This window comes from Candoia aspera, chromosome 3, assembly GCF_035149785.1.
Source record: "Candoia aspera isolate rCanAsp1 chromosome 3, rCanAsp1.hap2, whole genome shotgun sequence".
In the NCBI taxonomy this organism is placed as follows: Eukaryota; Metazoa; Chordata; class Lepidosauria; order Squamata; family Boidae; genus Candoia; species Candoia aspera.
Window position 1 is genome coordinate 174281416 of NC_086155.1, and position 22885 is coordinate 174304300.

Genomic DNA, 22885 nt, shown 5'->3' on the forward strand with positions numbered 1-22885 from the left:
AAATTAGTCCTTAAAATTTGTCCTTAAAAACATTTCTCCTTTTCACATCAAAAAACCCAGAATGGGTAACATTTCAGTAGAGGGAGGGAATAAGTAAACAATGCACTTTTTCAATCAACAAAATTTGGTCACTTAGCTTTGTGCATAGTTTAAGGCAGCTGTAACAACCTATCAGTTCCCCCCCTGTGGCTGCTCATGAAAATATCACATTCTAAAAAGAATAAATTAAAAAAAATGCCTTTTAACTCCTTTCCACCTTCCCCTTCTTTCCCGAACCCTCCCACCATGTGCTCATTCACTCATATTCACACTCACTCTCCTCCTCTCTCTCCCTCTCTCACACACACACACACACTGCAGCGTAAGGGGCATTTTGTACCCTTGTTATGAAGGACATGCTTTCCATCCCACTTTATTTCGGACTGGCAATACCCTGAGCTGTTTCTGGTAGTCATTCCACCTTTTTTCTTGCATGTGCAGTTCAAGTGTACAATAGCAAAAACAACATGCAAATGTTTTCACCATAGAATCTTAACATAATCTGGAGTTCTTCCTCTCCTCTATCCCACCTCCCTTCCCAAAATTCAGAAGTATTTCTGCTTGCTATATTGCATTCCCATACTCTGGAGTAAAACATGGCTGTGCTTTATGTTAACTGTTCAATTTCCAATGCACAACCAAATTTGTAACACACGGCAGACTTCTCTTACTAAGAGAAAAATAAGCTGCAGTTTCAGATTTGATACTTAAAAAAAAAATCAGTGGTTCCTTCACAGCCATGCAGAAAGGTTAGTTTTGAATCTACAGTTTCCAAGTCTGTTTGTAAACATCAGTCTTGCCCAAGGCAGCCAAGTACGGGCACTTCACATTTCCACATTTTGGACAAGGATTGAATGGAGTCTTGCTAAATTCCAAGAGAAGGGAATCATCCATGTCATGTGGCAGTTTTGAAGGCCTTAAATCTCCTCTAAAAAACAAAATGTGGCACACAACAAATCTTGAACTTTCTCAGTCAAGACTTGTAGACTTCACAGGGTTGCATATTCTAGGTTCCATGCAGAAGCCAACCGAGGCATATGCATATTGCTCTGTGTTGCAGGTCTTGTAACTGAAAACCGGTTTCAAATGATTTCTCAAAGGAAACATTTTGAAATAAATAATGCTGGCATTGTTTACACTGAAACCTTGGCAGTCAGGCAGAATTTGTCCTCAAACGCTGGTCTGTAGATACCAAGCAAGAGGCAGTTTGTTATGCAGATCCTGGGGTCAGGATAATCGGTGTTCCTGAGGTACTACATCAGAGTCTGTTTCCTCAAATGCAGGATCAGTATCATCACCGCTGCTAGATTGTTCTCTCTGCATACCTTTCCAACTAGCTTTATTCAGTCCCAAGTGACCAAGCATCGTTTGAGACAGCTTGGTGTTTGAAAAACGAGCCCATTCTGCAAATAATGGTTCCACCAAATAGGTAATAAAACCTAAAAAGAAGAAATAAGTTATAATTCAAATGCTAAAAAAAAAACCCACACACAACACTGTACATTTTAAGAATATTTCAATGCAAAATTTATTTTCATGATTTTTATGGTATTATATAGCATCTGCATATTGCTGAGTGTAGGAAATGTATACACAATAAAATATATTTGTAAATAAAACTATATTGTCCTTGAAAAACAGCTTATCATTCTTTCTGTCTATGAGTTTTACTTTACAATATGCTATACAAAACTGGGCACAAGGTTGCGTACATTCAGATCAATAGGCATTATGCCCCTCAGCAGCAGTTGCCCAAGTACTCAGCAGGAGGGTGATAAGGCATTCACGCCCTGCTTATAGGTTTCCCCAGGGCACCCAGTTGGCCACTATAGCAACAGAATGATGCATCAGGTAAGCTTTGGTTTCATCCATTATAGCTCTTCTGTTCTCGTGGACAGTCTGCTTTTAAGATCCAAACAGACAAATATTAATTGCGGATAACAGTAGCTCTCCAACTATGTAACGAGAAGGGAGTTACCAATTTAGGGTTGCAATTTAAATATAACTGAAGAATGCACCACAATATGCTGTTACTGTAGCACATTATGAATAATTTAAACCATAAAGCTCAGGGTACCCAAAAAGATGGAGCATGTAAACGTATATCACATTATTGATGGTCAAATAAAAAATTGAATATAATGTATAAACTAAGAATTATGTTTAAATTTGGCTGAACTGTTACTTACAAACACAAGTTTTTTTGTTTATAAATTTAAAAATTCACTATAAAATGTATCAAATCAAAATTAAACTGCAACCGTGAGCTTACTTAAAAAAGCAATTTAACATTATTTCAGACAAATAATATTAAGTGCTAGATAAAAAAGAAATCATTTCCTGAACATAGAAATATTTTAAATCAATGAGCATGATTCAAGCATCAAGACATTGCAAGAAAAAAAAAAGCTTGTTTGTAACCTGCCAAAGACATTTTAAATTATTCCTACAGCTCATTTCTAGCTCCTCTATATTATATATTAATAAAAATTATAACAATTTTCCACATAAATCAGTAATTACCAATCTGGATGTTGGCAATGGTTTCTGTCTGTCGATCACACAGTGGACTCACACCTAAGCAGTATTTTTTCTCAATATCTCCTACAACAGAATATTGTTTTAATCATCCATTGTCTGTAATTCAGTAAATCTAGAAAATATGCCCCCCACCTCCAAAATCTGCAGCAGACGCTTGGGGACCCACCAGTGCAGAATGAGTGATTGAAAGCAATGAATGAAAAGTTCTACTGTGAAAGTGAAACCAATTGTCCGGTGCTTGATGTTTCATTATGCTGTGATGGCCGGAACTTCAAGGACCTGTCATAAGTACCACTCATTAAATACCATTGTAACTTTGAACGAGTGGTTGTAACCCAAAGACTACCTGTATAGTATACCTAATATAATTCTTCCTATAAATTCATTCAGAGCAGTTAGATGAAATCCATGGTCCCTCAGAACCTCTCTTACCAAAAATTAGCTGTAGGATTTCTCAGTATTTTAAGAAGGGGATACATAAACACTGCTGTGTCCCCCCTTAAAATAGACTTTTACAGTTTATAAAAAAACTTTTCCCTTGAAAACAGAAAACACCACTCCCCAGTCACATGCCTGAACTCCTCATGCTTTGCATCATCACCTACTACTAAATGCATTAAGGCCCTCTGCTGTGAAGGAACAACTTACAGAAAGATAACCTTTCAAGTTGTAGCTCTAAAATGTAAGGCCAAGCAAGCTGCAGGGGTTTTAGAATTTCCCTACTCCTCACTGTAAAACATGGGTATGCATGAAAGCTAAATGAAAACCATTTTGAGTGTTCCTTACTCAAAACAAAACTCTTACATTTCAAGAACAAGATTGAATGATGTTTCGTTCTGTACTTGGAACCATTTTGTGTAGCACAGTTTCAAGTGCTCCATGCTATATTTAGTTGCTGACAATGCATAGAACAATGGCTGATTTTTTGTTGTTTTGCTAGTACTATTGGCAGAATCTAACATAATAGTAGCAGTACCAGTAGGAGTGGATGGTGTTGGTTTCTTTGATTTTTCTACTGTAACACTAATAAACATTGTCTCAGCAGTTAAGCAGCTCTAACCTAACTTTCTGGCATCTACCCCTTTCTATATTGGAAACATTTAAATGAACCCCTTAGCATAGCAATGGAAGTGCAATAGTGCCTGCCCTGCTGATTCAAAGCATTCAAGTTGGAAGATGCTAAAGACCTTTACCTTTTAGATTGATAAAGGATTCATTCTTTGTTCTACATGGCAATCCATTCCCCAGGGTATGAACAGAGAATTCACTGTTCTGTCAGGTAAAGCTTTCTGAGACTTGTGACTGTGTGTTTTCAAACTTTCTTTAACATCCCTTTCGCCAATCTTTCTGCAAGTGGGTTGGCTAATAACATTCAGTGTGAAAACTAACCTACTTTTGATCCTGGACTTTTTGCATAAAACAGAAAAAAAATGCACTTATGATTTATGGTTTTGATGATTAGACAGGGTAGATTATAGAAAGAAGACAGTCATGTTGTAACCTTAGACAGAGTAAGAGGTAAACTTATAATTGTACCCATAATTGCTGTAAAAAAGATCAGAAGCCACTTCTTTGTACCTTTTTTCTTTTCTATTTTTCTTTTACTTTTTCCTTTCTTGCATTTTTAGCTTTCTTTCTGATTTCTTTTCCTTTTCTTCTTCTTTTATATTAGCTTGTATTAGATTTTATCTTCCTTTTAAAAACTTTTAATAAAATTATATTGTCAGATTCCTCCGATCAAAAGGTTCACAGAACCCCTTATCAGAGCATCTTCCATTACTTATCAATGGAGTAGACTCTCTGTCGCCAGATAAGAGGGGGTGTTAGGTTGGAGTGTGAATTCCATTATTATGGCTACAGATTTATGGTGGTTCACATCAAGGCTGGTCAGTAGAGATATACCAGCAACACCACCTGGATGGGAAGGGGGGTGACATACTTTCATGGGAAAGGAAGGCAATCGAGGGAATGTAGTTTTAAATGTATGTTTTAGCGGGAATTCTCCATTTGCAGCTTTACTTCTGTCCTAGTCATTTCGCTTCATTAAACAGTTAAAGGATCCTGGTCTCCTGACTGTCATTGTGTGAATGCTCGAATGGTCTAGTGCTGACATTAAGCTGCGAATCCACTGTATTCGAGCACTCTTCCGGGGAAGGTTACTCAGTTGAGAGTTAACGAAATAATGCCAAAACACGAAAGGTCCAAGGCGAAGGAGCCATCGCCCTCAACCTCCACCAAGTAGATGGTGCTGTACACCAAAGAGGAAGAAAAGAATGTCGAGTTGGAAGAGAGCTCCAGGAGCAGGGAAAGCGAGTGTGAAACAGAACCTGGGCTAAACATCACAGAGCTGGAGAGCGCACTCCTTACCCTCAACTTTGTGAGAGAACCCGAGACTCCGGACGTGATAGTGGAAGAACCGCAGATGGGCCCCTCACAGTCAGGCACAAAGGCAGTGGAGGGGAGAGCAAAGGCCAAGGAATGACTTCCAGTGAGAGCACCATGGCGAGCCAGACGTCCCTCTCGCAGCAGGACAGCATTTACAATGGAGATCGGCAGCTCCTGGCCATCGAAATCTCCCCAGAGAAAGGAGAGATCTTGAGATAGCCCACGTGCACTCCGGACAGCTGCTCCTCATGAGTAGACGGCAGGAATCGATGTTTTGCAGTCGACTTATGAGTTGAGTGGCTGGGAATCATGGGAGGAACCATCTATGCTCACAGTCGTGAACGTAGCCCTTTTTAAGGACATAAAGCTTGACTGAGCCTCATTTCTTACTCACTTTGGATTTGCTTTTTTATTGCCTTGGAAATATTAAGACCTTTCGGAACAGCAAGTTATACAGTATTCACTGGGTGAGTCACCTTCTCCTTAGAGAAATTATTTTTAAATAAGATTTTAAAAGTTTTGGAAAAATATTACTTTTTGGATTAACAGCAAAAGAATGCTTAGAGTATTGGTTTTGGAAAGTTAACAACAGACTAAGAATCCAGATGGACTTAGAATTATAATTTAAAATTAATTAGAGAACTCCTTCCCATGGGAAACTGTGATTAATTGGGTTTCTTTAAGAGGAAACATGATAGGATGGGACTTTGAGGGTTGGACACTAGAGGGAGCTAGAAGATAATAAAGAGTTCAATCAAAGGAGAAGGACTTGACTTGACTCCTTAATAAAGAATGTGTCCTAACAGTCAGGAAACAATGCTGAGACAAGGAATAGATCTCTAGTGTTTATTACTGCTACATAAGACAGAAAATCCTAACAAACTGAAGAAGCGTGGGAAAAACCCAGACATATAAACCCCAAAGGCTAAGGCGGGTCTGATCTGTGTCTCTTTGAATGGCTGCTTAATTCCTCAGTACTACGCATGCATTTTCCACCCTGGATCGAGGCCCCCTCCTGCTCGCCGTCATTACTCATGACAGAATGGAGCAAAATATTCTAACAGTGGAATTTTTTATGGATATTTTTGAACAATGGTCTTTGAAATTATCTGATATGATAGATGGTGTGTCAATGAAATTACAGAAGAACAGTCTACATAAGTCTGAAATTAATTTGAATGTAGATTTAAATGTGACAAGTAATGAGAAGGATATGGAAAAAGATGTACTGGACATACAAATGAAACCAGTTGATATTTCATTGCTTAAAGAAGATATACAAACTACTAAATCAGGAAAACGTTTTGGATAATTTTTACTTACTGTATGTACAAAAGAGGTCTGTTAAAATGAAGGATTTTTTAAGAAGCGACAAAAAAATAGGACAAACTTCTTTTATGGGATGTACAGATGAGGTCTGTTAAAGTTTTGAAAGATTCTTTGAGAAGAGACAAAAAAAAGCTGAAAAGAAATCAAGCTCTGGGACTTTATTTGAAGGGGTTAAAAATTATTTTTAAAAATACAGGGAAAGAATACATGGTTGGCTTATTTGATCAAGGTTAAAATAAATAATTAGTTATATCTGGTAACCCTTACTGGACTTTTGCTAGTAAGGAATGAATGACGAGATTTTTGGATTTTGTTTTTAGTTAAGACATGAGATATTGTGTGAAGAGAGTATATGTTGTACTTTAAGAGATGTTGATAAGTTACTAAAATTGTTTATACTTGTGATAAAGGGGAAAGTTACTTTTTTTTTCCTCTTTATTTTTTATTTTTTGTAATCTGTATTAGTTTTTATTCTTTCTATTTGTAATCTTTAATAACATTATTTTAAAAGAAAAGGCTGAGGAACGCGAGACATTATTGATGATGCATCCTATATAATTGAGAAAGCCAAAGAATACAAAAAAAAAATCACTATGTGCTTCATCAATTATAGAAAAACCTTCAGTTGTGTCGATCACATCAAGCTATGGAAAGTGCTCAGAAAAATAGGAATCCCAGAACATCTCACTGTCCTCATGAGAAACTTATATACAGGTCAGGAAGCCACAGTATGGACAGAACATGGTGAAACAGACTGGCTCCAGGTTGGCAATGGAGAGTGACAAGGCTGCATAACTCACTCCTTATTTATTCAACCTATAAGCTGAATATATATTAAGGGAAGCTAAATTGGAAGAAGAGGAGCATGGTTTTAAAACTAGAGGAAGAAACATCAATAACCTGCACTATGCTGATGTCACTAACCTGACAGCCAAAAATGCAAAGGATATGCAAGCCCTAGTGCTAGAGATCAAACAGCACAGTGAAAAAATGGGACTAAAATTAAATATCAACCCAGAGTTCTCACTTGAGGCACAAATTACCAGAGTCAAATTATCCTATTTTGGACACATTATTTGAAGACCCAGCTCTCCAGAAAAGGTTCTAATGTTGGGAAAGGTAGAAGGAAAGAAAGGATGAGGACGACAAGCAGCAAGGTGGTTGGACTCAGTTACAATGGCAATGAGTACACCATTGGGAGTCTTGAAAGAACAGAGTAGGGATACATCGCCTTGGAGAAAATCTATGTGGTCACTAGGAGTCAAAAATCACTTGATGGCATGTAATCAATCAATCAAAAAACAGCTTTTCATCTAGAAAAATGTAAGGTAAGCAGAAGCATAAAATGTTTGACAAAATGGTAATTTATCATCCCAACAACAGTAATTTAATGAAGCCATTCCAACTCCATAGAAACTCTTGCAAATAGCACAAGTTGTTTTGCAATCATCACTTAACTACCTTAACTATCATTCCTTCTATCAGTGTTTCACAATCTACAGCAATAACTCTTCATTTCTCACTACTTGCCTTGATTAAAAAATTCTTCTGTTACTTTTTCACTCCACTGCTTGCTTAGCTCCCAGGTCCGACAGGGATTACAAATATCAGCACATTTCAAAGCCATCTAGCAAACAAACACATTATTTAGTTGTAGTTTGCCTTACAATTCATGTTTAAGGTTACAGTTACCATGTAATACCCTAAAAATGATAAGTACGAATGAATGAATAACTTTATTGATTAGTCAATTGACCATATCAAAGATAGTAAGTATGAGAGCTATAGGCCATATACAATTAAATAGGATGTGCCACTAAATTCAATCAAGCCAGAGTTTAACTACATTGGAGCATGGCCAATGTATAAAATGAGAAGGAAACCCACTTAAGATGAAGGCAGACAGAAATTAATGTAACACCAATGTAACACTGAAATGTTATTAAAATATTCGTAATTCCTACAATTCTGTAACTTAAGTAGTCTGACAGCAAGTTTTAAATGACTGTGTATAGTTATTATTAATTAAGCATCAGGCATTCTATATGTATATTACACTTTGCAGAGAACCAATATAATAGTATCCTTTCAAAGGGGATTTGCAATAAAAATTGGACATAGTGGAATAGAGACCTGGACTAATGAAAATATAAAATTGTGTTCCATTATTTCAAAAACAGTAAAAGCCTTATAACAGGATACAATATATAAAATATTTTAGGGTTTGCTATGTTTTATCAAAATAATAAACTAATTTATTATCAGATGTTGTTGTTTATTCGTTCAGTCACTTCCGACTCTTCGTGACTTCATGGACCAGCCCACGCCAGAGCTTCCTGTCGGTCGTCAACACCCCCAACCTTCAGATATACTGAAGGTTAATTGAACTGTGAATTGATCATCCTCTCAGTTATCCTAACATTTTCTTTTTCTACCTGTTTTCCTTCCAGTTTTATGACTGGAATTGCCTCTCATTATACTTCCATGTGATAATTCTCTTACTCCCTTTAATTTTTTAACTTACAACCTTTGGATCATTTCACCCCATCCTCCCACAGAAATTATGTGCCCTAAAATATTTTATATATTGTACCCTGTTATAAAGCTTATACTGTTTTTGAGAGCAATCATGTCACCTGATTGGATTTTCTTATCTGAAATGTCAGAAGTTGCCTTCATGTAATAATTATATTATTTGAAAGAAAAAAAAGTGGCCTTGGCAGCAATCTCTTACATTAACTTATAATTATACTATTTTGCCTTTAGGAGTTCAGAATATGAATTTCAAGTCAAATCAATTCCTGTAGCAATACACATTAAATTTAGAGCTGGAACTGTGGTGAAATCTCACATTTTACATAATGCTTCCTACTGAATCGAAGCTGAATTGTTAAGGCTGAAAGGACATCAGATTCTGTTTCTAAAAGATTTTATCTTAAAAATAAAATATTCACAAATGATAGCATAAGCTGCCACTAGAAATGAGTTAAATATGCATCAATCATTTCATGCAAAAAAAGATTAAAGTCATTTTTTAAATTCTATTGCAACAATGTTTTCTTGTTTTGAAAAATATAGATTCTTGCTGATGTTTTCCTTAAAGTTTCAGAAGACTCAACAAACTGAAGAGGTATCAATTCCTCTCAAGATGGTCCTGCCAGACTAGCGAAACATTTGTCGTTGTGTTACACTTGCAATGGGAACAAATAGAAGACCTTAATTTTCAGCCTCAGCAAATTGTATTTTTATTAAGAACTATAACTAAAGAACCAGGAGTTTTTCAAAACCATATATTAGAAGCATATTGTTTAACATATTAATCTCTTTTCCACCTAAGATTCATACAAATTACCTGAAGGACGAGATGACGATGATCTTCCTCTAATAAGCATAAGTCTTCTTTGTCCAAATGGCTGCGAAACAGGGATAAATATTCATTTTGCCGGCTAATATCAGTGGCGAGAATCAATGCCCCTATTTGGCTTTCCATCATCTGCCTAAAATTGGGGATAATAGGAAGAGACCCAGAGTAATAATTGGTATGTAAATTCAAACATGAATCATTACACAATGTTCAGCTCAACAATGATTATAAACTTGCAACATCTGGAAAACAATGTTTCAATTTAGTAATTCAAAGATCTAACTCAGGTGTTTAGGTGCCTTCCAGATGTTTGGGATTAGCTATGCTGCTTGGGAAAGTTAGTTCAAATTATCGGAGATATCTGGACTACAACTTTATACATCATTAAAAATGATGGTGGTATACAGTAGATGAAACTAAGCACCATGATCAAGCATTATTATTCATTCATTTTCCTTACAGGTAGTCCTCGGTTAATGATGGCAATTGGGCCTGGAATTGCTGTCACAAAGCATGATGTCATATGATTGCACCACTTAGGGACAGCAGTTCCAGCACTTCCGATTGCCATCATTAAGTGAATCCCATGCCATTGTTAAGCACAACATCACATGGTTGCCATTTGCGACCTCATGCCAGCTTCCCCACTTTGCTTGTGGGAAGCTGGCAGTGAAGATCTCAAATGGTGATCACTGACAGCAGGACACTGCGACATCATAATTGTGAACTGGTCACTGAATGCCTGTATTGCAATAATGTGACCACAGGGACGCTGCAACAGCTGGAACTTTGAGAACCAGTCCTAAGTACTATTCGTTCAGTGTCGTCATAAGTTCAAACAGTTACTGAACAAGTGGTCCTTAAGTGAAGACCACTTGTATTTAGCTTAACTTATTTATTGGAACATAAAATTGCTTTCAAAATTATAATAAATGCATTTCAGAAAAGTGCAAATACCTTTCATTACTATTTTACCCATTTTAAATAATTCATTCTATAATGTATTCTCCATTCTGTAAAAAAACATATTTTTTGCAAAGCTGATATATACCTGCTTTCTAGCGACATATGTGCAAATAATCCAGACTCTCTCAATAACCCCACTGCTGATCGCCAGTGATGATTTTCTAATACTGAGGTATTCTGAAAGTAAATAAGAGATTATTGGTATTAAGTATTATTTGAATGCTGAACTACATGGCATGGGTCCAGGTTACCTGAGAGACTGCCTCACCCCTGTTACATTGACCCATCCCACCCGGTCAGGCAGAGAGGGCATGCTACGGACCCTGCCCATGACAGAGTGTTGATTGGCAGGGTCCAGGAGGAGGGCCTTCTCTGCAGTAGCACCCGCCCTATGGAATAAGTTACCCCTGGAGGTAAGGCAGGCCCCCACTCTCTCGGCCTTCCGGAAGGGGGTGAAAACCTGGTTGTGCCACCTTGCCTGGGGTGGGAGGGGGGATAGCCAATCACGGGTGTGGTTGGCACCTTGAGGGGGCCAATGATAACATTGCTATCTTGAATTTTATATTATATATTTTACATTTTTACATTTTTATATTTATATTGTATTGCTTTAATTATATTTTATTCTTCTATTTTAATTGTTGGTAAACCACCCAGAGTCATTATAATACAAGATGGGCAGTAAAGAAATATAACAAACAAACAAATAAATAAACAAGCAACAAATTGTGCTGATTTTTAACCAAGGGAGCACAACCCTACTAATTTTCCTGGGTTCATCAGCCATTTTCAATATTTATCAACCATGGATTCCTTTCCCTCTCCCTTCTTTATTGGCTTCAACTATTACTCAGATTTGGTTGATTTTGAACTTTAAATCTTTCAAGAATAACATTTCTCCTCCTCCACACCCCAGAGGAGAACCAGAGTGTACTTCATTCCAGCGAAATCACGCTCTCCTGGGTCTTGCCAACAGCTGAAAAGGCAGGCAACTTTTCAGATGTAGGATCTTCTCAGCTGTGAAGCTCAGGATTACCAAAAGCTTCTTCTCTGCTGTCATGCGCTGCCTGCCTCTGAATAATGCACAGACACTGGTTCGATGGATCAGGCTCTGGTTTATTCACAGCGCAGTTACAGCGTCGGAAGAAAAAAGCTGAGAGTGACAGGAGCGCGCCGGTGCGGGGTTTAAATACCCCGCGCCGGTCAGCGCCCCCTCACTCGCGGTCACGTCACCCCCCTTTGTCCAATACGTTGCCCTGCCGGTGGGTGAGGGGTTGTGAGGCCCCGCTGGCGTTCCGGGATCGCCCATCATCGGGTTTTCTATTCATCCGGTGATTGCTGTCAGCTGGGCGATCTCCGTTGTATTGGCGCTGATGGCTTGGGTGTGCTCCGTGATCCGTTTAGTTATTGTTTGTTGGCCGTTAGTCGTTGTGAGTTGATGGCTACTTATCTTGAGCCCCTTCTCCTATTTCCTTGCTATTGTCATGTGTGCCATTGCGCTGATGACTTCAGCTCAACGGGACTCATGACATCTGCCCACTTTCAAATAATGATAAAGACAATTTTATTTAAGTAGGGTTTTTAAGCATCCAGATTTATTATATATCTACTACCATTCACTTGTGCTGGATCTTTTAGGCACCATTTTTTTGTACATGGATTTTAAAAAAAATCACTTTAGACAGAAATAATCACTTCTTTAAAAAAAATCTGTATCATGGGTTCCTTAATTCTATTAAATGCTTTAATACTTCTTCTGAATAGAATGTAAGAAGTGACCTATTAGATCAGGTCGTAAGTCGATCCAGTCCAACATTCTGTGTCACAGGGGCCAACTAGATGCATTTGGAAAGCTCACAAGCCTGGACTGTACACAATAGCCCCCTTCCCCTATCACTTCCCACCAGTATGTAAGACATGCTACCCTTGATTCAAGAGCAGTGAACATTCATCAGTATTAGTTGCCACTGTTCCTCCATAAATCTGTCCAGGCCCCTTTTAAAACAATCCAAATTGGCTGGTTTTAAAACAGCTGTCAGCAAACTCCTTCTGTCAGTCCAGAATCTCCCTGTATTTAGTTTCAGTAGATGATCTCAGGTTCTAACACTGTGAATAACAAAAACTTCTTTCTCTCCATTTTAGCTATGCCATGCATGATTTTATGTAACTTTTATCATGTCTCCCCTTAATCTCTTCTATTTCAAGATGAATGGTCCAGTTGCTATAATCTTTCCTTGTATGGAGCTGTTCCAACCTTAATTATTTTGGTTGCTTTCTTTTGCACCTTTTCTTAAGATGCAGTGATCAAAACTATACAATGCACTGCCTCTTAAGATGCAATGATCAAAACTATACAAGACAAGTGCAGCGTCAACATAATTTTTAAGGGTATCATTATATCAGCAGTTCTATTTTCAGCTCCCTTCCTAATAATTCTAAGCAGGGACAACCCTTTTTTATTAGCAGCTGCCTGCTGGTTTGACATTTGCATCAAGCTGTGTACTGTGACTCCAAGATTCTTTCCCTGATCAATCATTGCCAGTCAGATCCCATTAAAGAATAGAAGTATTTGTCTTCTACTTACCTTGTATAAAGTTGCTAAATAATGGTTTGTTTTAATAAGAAAAGGCTGATTAACACCTGGATGATCCAAATCATGAGTAGCAGCTGCAATTAAACTGAGCAGAATATCCCATGGAGTTAGAGACTGGATAAGCTGTAATATATAAATATGGCCACATGAATATCCATTACTGATACTTCCAACAAATCTGGCTAGCATTTCCAACAGAGTTTAACTATGGCATCAGGTTATTCTCTCACTTTGATTGTATTTTAATCTACAGAATCCTTTTTAAAAAAAATTCTAGGGCTAGCAATATTGAAGCAATAAGGAATATTGCTAGTTTTTCTTTACAAAAATGCAAAAATCCCCCTCCCCATAATTCATACAATCTGATTTTGAAATTCTTAAAAGTTTCAAAAGTATTACAAGAACTTTCCCCAATTGGATCCCTCCCAATTTGTGTTGAGCTACAATTCCAGAAACTACAACCAGCATGCCCATATATCTAGAGGGAACTATATCAGGGAAGATATACTGTGGCACAAAATAAGCTCGTCAAAGAAGAATAACATTAAATTCTATATTACCTTTGCTTAATGTTACTAATGTCTTTGCTCATCAATCTGTTTTGTAATAGCAATTTTGTTATAAATACCTGAAAATAGTTAATGACAGGATTTTTTTACCTTGGGTTCTTTTAAATAACAGTGCATGGCCTGAGTCACATCAGCAGCATGAACTGCATTGTGGTATGGGTTGTGGCTGTGATAATCTTCTTGAACCATTACTACAAATGAAAATAAGTATTAATGTGTGGAGGAAAGGGGAAAGGGGAAAAGACATAACCCCCAAATTTTCCCTTCCTGTTCTTGATCCATATCAGTTAAAATGCCCCAAATAGATATAAAATGTGATAAACTTCAGCAATGATTTAGCAGAAAAGTTCAAATGAAGGCAACCTCCTTTAAAACATTCAGGGATACCTAGATGTGTTTATCACTACTAGAAAGTAAGATTTATATTAATTTTAAAAACCCGAATTAGGAAAAAAAACCAGGAAACTGCCTTGCATATTCATGTTTCTAAACCTTTAACAAATATGGAAAAGTTTTTAAACCTCATTAGCCATTGACTATTGTAGACACATAAATGGAAAAACTCCAGTATGGTCCTAATAAAATTGAACATCAGAAAATTCAGAAAAGCACTGCCAGTATCTATCTAAAAGGATAACACCTAAGATAAAATGAAGTTTACTGATTGGAAATGCTGCCCTATTCACCTTATGCCCATAACAGCAAGCAGATTTCTCTCCTTACAGCACTATTCATGAAGTTATGAGTCACAGGACATTGCATTAGTAGTAGTTTGTGTTTTTTTTAAAGAGGAAAATAGTCCCACATTCAGTAGATGCACACTTGCAGTAACTGCCTGAGAAATAAAATTTCTATATATAATCATTCTAACTGGTTACAATCAAGTATTTATTGTTCTGCTATACCTGGCACCTAGCCAAACTTGCCTGATCCATAAACTAAGCAGAGTCAGACCTGGTTAATGCTTCAGTCAAGAGATTACCAGGAAATCTCAAGGTATTCGAAAAAGAGAAGTAGAAGATGTATCCCAGAAGGCAGTAAGAACAAACTGATTCCATATTGCTGCCATTCAATGTAGACATCAGGTATCTACCTCAAGGAAGCCTTTGCCTTAATAAAAGTTACCTAATTTATTTGACTTATATCACCCTGCATTTTTCAGTGACTAATTTACCAGAGTATCCCAGTATACAACAAATGTTTTTATGCAGATTTAAGGGCAACTTTAGCACAAAGGCCTTTCCAGCAAAGTGTTTCATTTTGCACTATGTGGCACAACTGCTGCAAAGGATCAAGGTTTCTTTTTATAGGGAAGTACTTCAGATGTGGGGTAATACTATTTTTCTAAGCACTTCAACTGCAATATTACACGACTGGAAAATTCAGGTCACCCACCCTTAATGCATCTGCTGTAGTTTGAATCGCTATGCAGTTAAAGCAGGAGAAGAGGTAATCACAGAGTCTACTCGCTAGCATCATTTACAATCACTAAAGACAAGGAATACATTCTGCTTTCCCATTCCCCAGTAACATTTTCTGAACTGCATGTTTTTTGTTTTCATTGTTTTACCTTTACAGAATAAGTCTACCCATAAAATCTGCCAAATACATTGGCAAACGTCTAGGAAAATATAGAAACATCCACCACTGCAGAATCTCCTCACTTTTTTGCTTACTTTCCCTGTTTTTATACCTGTTGTTTTTTTCTTTTTTTTTCTCATGTTGGACAAAATGCATGAAGAGGAAAAAAAGTTATCAAGTACAGTATAGATATTTTTCTCAATTTAGGGAAAAGGATTGCCACCAGTTAATGAAATGTATTAAAAAAAATTACCCAAAATGTTTGAACTTACGAATTTTTACCTAAAAATCTGCGTAGCTTCATTGTATCTAGTTGGAAGTATTCTATAAGTCCATGAAGATTGAACAGGTGAAAGGTTAATGTGACCAAACTATTTCCTAAAAACACACATAAAGAAACCATATTTAATAGGAATAGTCCAATCTGTTTAAATCCAAATTCTATTATGTACAACATATTTCTTCCTGATTATATCTTTATCCAGAATATAGTTCTCAATTAAAGTCTTAAATAAATATTTCATTTTTAGCGTTTTCACATCATCAAGTGATTCAGAAATGTATCACTCAGTATTATAAAATGAACCCATTAATTTCCAACAGCCCCATTACAGTTAGTCCTCACTTACCAACCACAATTGGGACGGCAACTCTGCTGCTAAGCACTGCAGCCACTAAGTGAAAAATCATGTTAAGCAAATCACCGTGGTCATTGAAACATCACATGACTGTGACTTGCAATTTCACTTTACGTTCTCCATTAATTCTGCTTGTTGGAAACCAGTTGTGAAGCTCACAAATGGTGATGATATGACCGTGGGAGGCTGTGATAGCCATAAATGCAAGGATTGGTTGCAAAGCTGTTTTTTTTCCAACCGTTGCAACTTCAAACAGTCACTAAACAAGGCAGTCAGTAAGCAAGGACTACTTGTACTTTTTATTAATCCCATTCAGAATTTTTTTATCACTGACTTCTCTCAACTGGATGATATTTTATATATTCATATATATATATATGTATATGTGTGTGTGTGTATATATATATATGTGTGTGTGTGAATATGACTATTTGCTTCGATTGATATTCATATTCATATTCATATTCATATATATATATATATATATATATGTTTACACAATGATAATATTACTAGACACTTTACAACTCTTCAACAGGCAACAGGCAACAGAGAATGAAAGTGGATTTAGGTAGTAATCAACAACCATATATACGGATCAGAACAGATTAAAACTCCATGGGAAAACACACAATACATGATCCCATTAATTCTTTCTATCTATATGTGTAGGGTTTTTTTGTCTTGTTTCCTTTGTGTTTTGCTATTCATGATCTTTAATTCTGTCTTCCCAGGATGCATCAGGAAGACAGCAGTTAAAATAATCATGGCTTAAGTAAAGGTTGCCCTTAAAAGGTATGGGGTCAGAATTTTAAGAAGTGAAGGAACTGTCTGTCTGAAGTCCTTGAGCTACAGATTTCTTACCGTAAAATCCCTACAGAGATGTTCACCTGCTCATAAGACTAAAGCACAGCTGGAGGTATGTATGAACACGCACTCTAGCCCAGCCTTAAACTTAATAATTTATAAAATTCAACTGAATACACTTATATACTCCCTTGCCATTTTCCCATTATGCGTATGAACATCTTTTCAAGCAGCCTGCCACACAGGGACATGGAGACAGGCGTGTGTGTACACTCATTTATCAGCCCTGCATGTAAACTGAGAAATGCCAACATAAGGTTAAAGAGAAAATTTATTCCCAACTCTATAAGCATGACCCACAACTGATTACCAAATTACCACATTTCATTTCTGAAAGAAGCAGAATATTGGTCAACCTATTTTGGTAAGCCCAACAGTCTAGATGGGCTTATATACATACTTAACAGCTTCTGCTCAGTTTTTAAAGTAATATCTTCAAAGTAACAAACTGAACCTTACCATTTGTTAGCCTGTCAAAAAGGAAGATATCAAAATTCCAGTTCCCAACTTTTTCTAGCATACACTGAAAGCAAAACAAAACAACATTTTTATTTGGGAATAAAAACCACTTCTCTCCATGTGCTGTATCTCTGAATCATGCTTGCTGTAATTTCGTAAGTCTATACAGATTTTGAAAAGAATAGTAGTCAGAAAAGCGACAAGATGAGACTACATCATTGTTCTGACTTGGGAAATTCCAGAAAGTATCATATTCTTCACTAATGGATCAAATGGATTGCAACTGCCTTCTTACATCAACAGCTTGCTCTCATGGAAGCAAAGTATCTTTTTCTTTTGCCCTAAGTAGACCAATATTAAAATTATCAACTATTCCTGAAACAAAGCAGATTCATCTGTGCCTTCCTATGAATAAAGCTTTTGACCAGATTACTCAGACTGCTTTCCATGTGCCACCTCTACTTAGATATATTTCTGCAGGGATAGTTTTCTAGGCAAAGCTAAAAGTAGAAGGTGTTGCTTTTCTGTTGCAGTGGCTGTGCTTTGGAATAGCCTCCTGACTGTGAGCAGTCAGGAGGCTATTGACAGCTAGCCACTCCTTGCTGGTCTTCAGGAAAATATTTAAACATAATTTTTTGGACAGCATTCTCCTAAATTTATGCACTAATCCCTATTTTATTCCATTGGTTTGTTGTTAGTGCTGTTCTTTTAGTTTTTTAGTTATGATTGTTATTTGTTTTATTCTAATTACTAGGGCGAGGATTTCTATGACCTAAAAATGTTAGAAATATGCAAGCATTTATGACCTTAAGACTGTTTAAATATGACAATTTAAACCAAAAATATAATACCAATTTTTCTGAAATTAGCACCCAATGTTTAAAAATCTGTGCTCTCATACACACACACACACACACACACACACACACACACAAATTAAAAGGTTTATTCTTCTTCACTTCCAGTGCAGAATGGTCATCCCTGGATTAGTTTCCATTAACAGCAGAATTGCATTGGATGACCACGTGCATCTTGAGGTTATCAAACTCAAAACTCCTTCTGTTGTCCACCAGTATGTTCTTGTATCTGGAGAAACTCCGTTCGACATCACAAGATGTTATAGGAACACATTTGAAAAAAGCAAACTCATCCAGAGAAAATTCTGGCTCAAAGTCTTCAAATTTTGCTTCAAGTCCATTTAGAATGTCACTTATTTTGCAAAGTGTTGAATAACCCAGATTAGATTGCAGCACTCTTTGCAGTTTATCACTAATTTTTTCACCTACTTTCCCCTTTGCTTGCTCTAAATCAGCTCAGTTTGTTTTACAGTGCTCAGTGTATCACTAAGTTCCATTCCTACAGTTTCAAGGCGGGTGATTGCTCTTGATAATCCACTGAAGTTAGATCCTATATATGCTAAGTTTCCAGCCAAGGTTTCAGAAAAGGAATCTTACACAATCTTGGTGGAGGAAGATTCACAAAAGTCAAATTCTTTAACTACCCGCTGCAAGGAAGCATAATTTGTGAAAGAATACATAGCCGCATCCAGCCAACTCCCCCGAAGTGTCACGACAGGTTGGGGAGGGAGAGCCAAAGTAGGAGCAATTTCTTTGAACTTTTGTACTTGAAGTGGAGCTTTAATGAACATTTTTTTCCCATTCGGAATTATCTTATCTACATCAGGATAGTTGCTTCGAATCTCTCTGGTCACTCTGTGTAAACCACGTGCAAGGCATGTGATATGGATCATTTTTGGATAAAGAAGTTTAAGTCCCTTGGCTGCTTTAGTTATGTATGGAGCAGCAGCTGTTATAAGGAGAAGGATATTTCCCCTTTTTACACCATCCAGCCAGAGTAGTTTCATAGAATCGTCATAGAGCATAGCAATAGTGGAATTGTTTACTTTTTGTAGAGTTTCACATGTTAGAAGAAATACTTCACCAGGCTTGTCACATTTCAGAGTGCCAATAACAACACTGGCTACATATCTTCTGTTTACATCACTTGTTTCATCTATTGAAACCCATATCTTATTGTTGTCAACAGCAGATCTTATCTTTGCTAACACATCTTCACAGAAGGCAGAGATGTAATTTTTCCTTTCAGCTGATTCATTTGGAATCAGGTGACAGGTATACTTCTCCAAAAAATGCCTGAGGCTACCACTACCTAATTTCCTTAAGGGAATATCTGAAGTAACCATCATTGTACAGAGATCCTTACAAAATTCTGACTGGTTAATTTGATGAACCTGCAGTTGAAGAAGAAGCTCTCTCAAAAAGGAGACGCTGCCTGTTCTCAGTGAAGATAAATCTTGCTAAACAACTCTTGTGTTTCGCAGTGTCACAATGTTGTTGAATATTAAAACGCTTTTGGGCCGATACCTTAACTTCACACAATTCACAAAACAAAGTATAATCATCGCTACTGAAGATCTGCTCCCCAAATTCTTGAACAAGATGCCGTAATTTCATACTCACTGAACATCTACTTTTAGGCATGTTGAAATCAGATTGCAGCTCTCATGTGACTCTACCACCTTGAACACACACACACCTGAGTTGGGGAGCAAATGAGAAAAAGAAAAAAAAAAAGGCAAATTCTCACTGTTTTTTTCAGGCCTGGTCAGGGGAGAAGCCTCTGCCTGCTGAAGTCATTTTAAAAAAGGTTGCTCTCCCTCTCTTATACACACACACACACACAGCCCTGAGTTGGGGAGCAAATAAGAAAAAGAAAAAACAGGCAAATGCTCACCTTTTTTTCAGGGCTGGTCAGGGAAGAAGCCTTTTCCCTTTCCCTCCCTCCCTCACACACACTCCTGAGTTGGGGAGCAAATAAGAAAAAGAAAACAAAACAGGCAAATTCTCACCTTTTTTTTTCAGGCCTGGTCAGGGGAGATGCCTTTGTTCCCACCTCTCTCTCTCTCTCTCACTCACTCACACACACACCTCCCTGAGTTGGGGAGCGAATAAGAAAAAAAAAACAGGCAAATTCTCACTTTCTTTGCTGGCTCGGAATTTGCTGGCTTATCAGGAGGGTTGCCAATGACCAAAATATGACCAGAATATTATGTTTCTTACAAAATTAAGCAGAAATATGACATAACACCTTTAAAAAAGTCAAAATATGATTTTTTTAGGCAAAATAAAAAGCATCTAATTCTCACCAGATTACTCTAAAGTATGTTTTAACTTACTTACAAATTCAAATAAAGGTTCCAGAAAAAATATGACATGTCATAGAAATCCTCATCCTACTAATTACATATTTTTTTAAAAAAATTCTACATTATACATTACATAAATTGATGAGAGTCACTAAAATGCAGTGGGATAAGTTAAGATAAATTTCACATCTACAAGTCTTTAATAGATGCACTATTATCATTTAATACAAGTTATTTATTTACTTTTACACCTTAATACACATTACTATTTCTTTTAGAGCAAAGTCACAAGATAGCGATAAAAACAAACCTTAGCTTGTCCATTGTAATCATCATCTAAAATGTTTGAAGAATTTGGAAGAGTAATACCACGGAAGAAACGGGAAGATCTCAAGTACCGCTGGAAACTCAGTAACCTTCGGATATTTCTTGCAGACACAGAAACTTCAAATTCAGAATTTGCTGGATGGGGGAAAATAGTGAGATTTAAGTTGTAAAATGCTTCCCTAAAACTTTAAAAGCTGAATCTATAAGAACAATATTTATTAACAGAAGGATAGCCAAACATGTATCCCCCCTCCCACGATGTTATTGGCTATAATTTCCATCATTGCTGACCATTGGTCATGCTGACTGGGACGGATGAGAATTGGTAGATCAAAAGTCCTCATCTGGCTCTAACAATTTCAGTTTTGTACAGTGATCAGATAAGTTAGCCTATTTATTTAAAAAAAGAAAAAGAAAAAACATTATACAAATTAGTGCTGAATACTTAGGATTTGCATGTAAAGTGCCCTTCTATTCTCATATATAAGGAAAGGCAATTTTCTCTTCTTCTGCATCCCCATGCCAGCTTTCCAAATCACATATGGATCAGAATTTCATGGAGGGAAGGAACTAATATAAATCATCCCCTACCCCCCAGCCTAATTAGCAAGTGTCAGGAACATGCCTTTCAGAAGCAAATTATAGCCGATGGATTTTAAGATCCAGCATTTAAATTCCAAACATGCCAAAGCAATAGGAAATGTTATTCAGATTGTAATTTTTGGATCACTTTATGCTACAATTGTCATACAACTGTAATTATGCTTTTAGCATAAATGTATAAAACCCAATTTATTGCTTGAAATTACTTCATGTCTCTGAAGCTGAATTCAATATTGTGGTATATCACGTCTTCTAGTTAGTGAGTACAGTGAATGCGTAAGCTCAAGGACTTTTAGCAGATAAAGCATTACTATATAATGACTGTGAGTGGAATAATCCTAAACTCCTTTACAGAGCAATGATTCAGGCTAGGTTCTGAAAGTAATCTTAAGTTTGTCCACACAATAACCATTAAACATTACCAACAAACTGCCACACAATGTTGACAGTTTAGAATTCACACACATAAAACCTATCTACAATCCTGTCAATTTGGCAGTTTTATATCTGCAAAAAGATTCAGTTACAAAAAGCTTTATTTCTAAACTGTATGTCTTGTTTTTCTATTTGTATTCCTATATTCTTTCATGAGCTTTATAGCCACTGCAATCTCTAACACAAAAACATTCCTGATATTAATGAAAGAGTATCTAGCAGAAAAGTTATTTTCAGATTTTACTAATACTTTAAATGATACTTTGCAACTTGGAAGTCATAGTACCCAAGTCTTTCTTGCATTGTTCAAACAACATGAGAAATGACCATTTTAGAAAAGCCCATTCTGTGGTTCCTTCAACACTCTAAGGAACTAGCCACCGATAAATCCATGATCTTCTTATGTTGCCTGAAGAAGATGGTAAAGAGCCACCTTGCAAATAGTATTTTGGGAGGAGGGGAGAGGGAGACTAAGTTACAAGTAGTCCTCATTTAGCAACAACAATTGGGACTGGCAACTCAGTCATTAAGCGAAGTGGTCACTAAGTGAAACAGCAACTGTGGTTATCTTACTTCAGCTTTCCTTTGCTTTACAGACCTGTGAAGGCTGTAAATGCGAGGATTGGTCATAAAGTTACTTTTTCATCACAGTCGTAACTGCAAACAGTTGCTAAACAAGGCAGTTGCTAAATGAGGACTACCTGTACTACTTTTAAGTTCTCTCTAATTAAGGCCTCATACTAAACAACTTAATCATATGATACAAATACACATTTCAGAAGCACATTTAATATGAACTAATGCATTATCCTATACCACATTTAATTGACCTTCTTAATTAATCAATACTTTCAAAAGGCAGGACAGAAGTGAATACAAAATAAATGTAAAATTACCATTCTTAAAAAGACAATTGAGGCATTTTTTATCCAATATATCAAACTCCTACACCTCAAAATTCATATGCTAATCAAATAGTGTATAGTGGTTTGGATATCTAAAGCATAATCCTGTAAATAAAGG

General features: G+C 36.7%; 1 protein-coding gene across 2 annotated transcripts in view; it reads right to left on the bottom strand.

Annotated features, from left to right (window-relative positions):
• Positions 1-994: 994 nt before the first annotated feature.
• The window catches only part of PDE7A (phosphodiesterase 7A), a 43165-nt gene continuing 21274 nt past the window's right edge, over positions 995-22885 (bottom strand). The window contains exons 4-13 of one of the 2 annotated variants that reach the window (XM_063299344.1): positions 20808-20959; positions 17332-17395; positions 15650-15745; positions 13877-13977; positions 13209-13340; positions 10710-10801; positions 9647-9791; positions 7825-7921; positions 2563-2643; positions 995-1478 (exon numbers count right to left, since the gene is read on the bottom strand). In XM_063299344.1, the coding sequence (XP_063155414.1) occupies positions 1267-1478; positions 2563-2643; positions 7825-7921; positions 9647-9791; positions 10710-10801; positions 13209-13340; positions 13877-13977; positions 15650-15745; positions 17332-17395; positions 20808-20959 (1172 nt within the window). In that variant the 3' untranslated portion in view covers positions 995-1266. Of the gene's footprint in view, positions 1479-2560; positions 2644-7820; positions 7922-9646; positions 9792-10709; positions 10802-13208; positions 13341-13876; positions 13978-15649; positions 15746-17331; positions 17396-20807; positions 20960-22885 lie in introns of those variants that run through there. The other variant, XM_063299343.1, reaches the window with a different exon arrangement.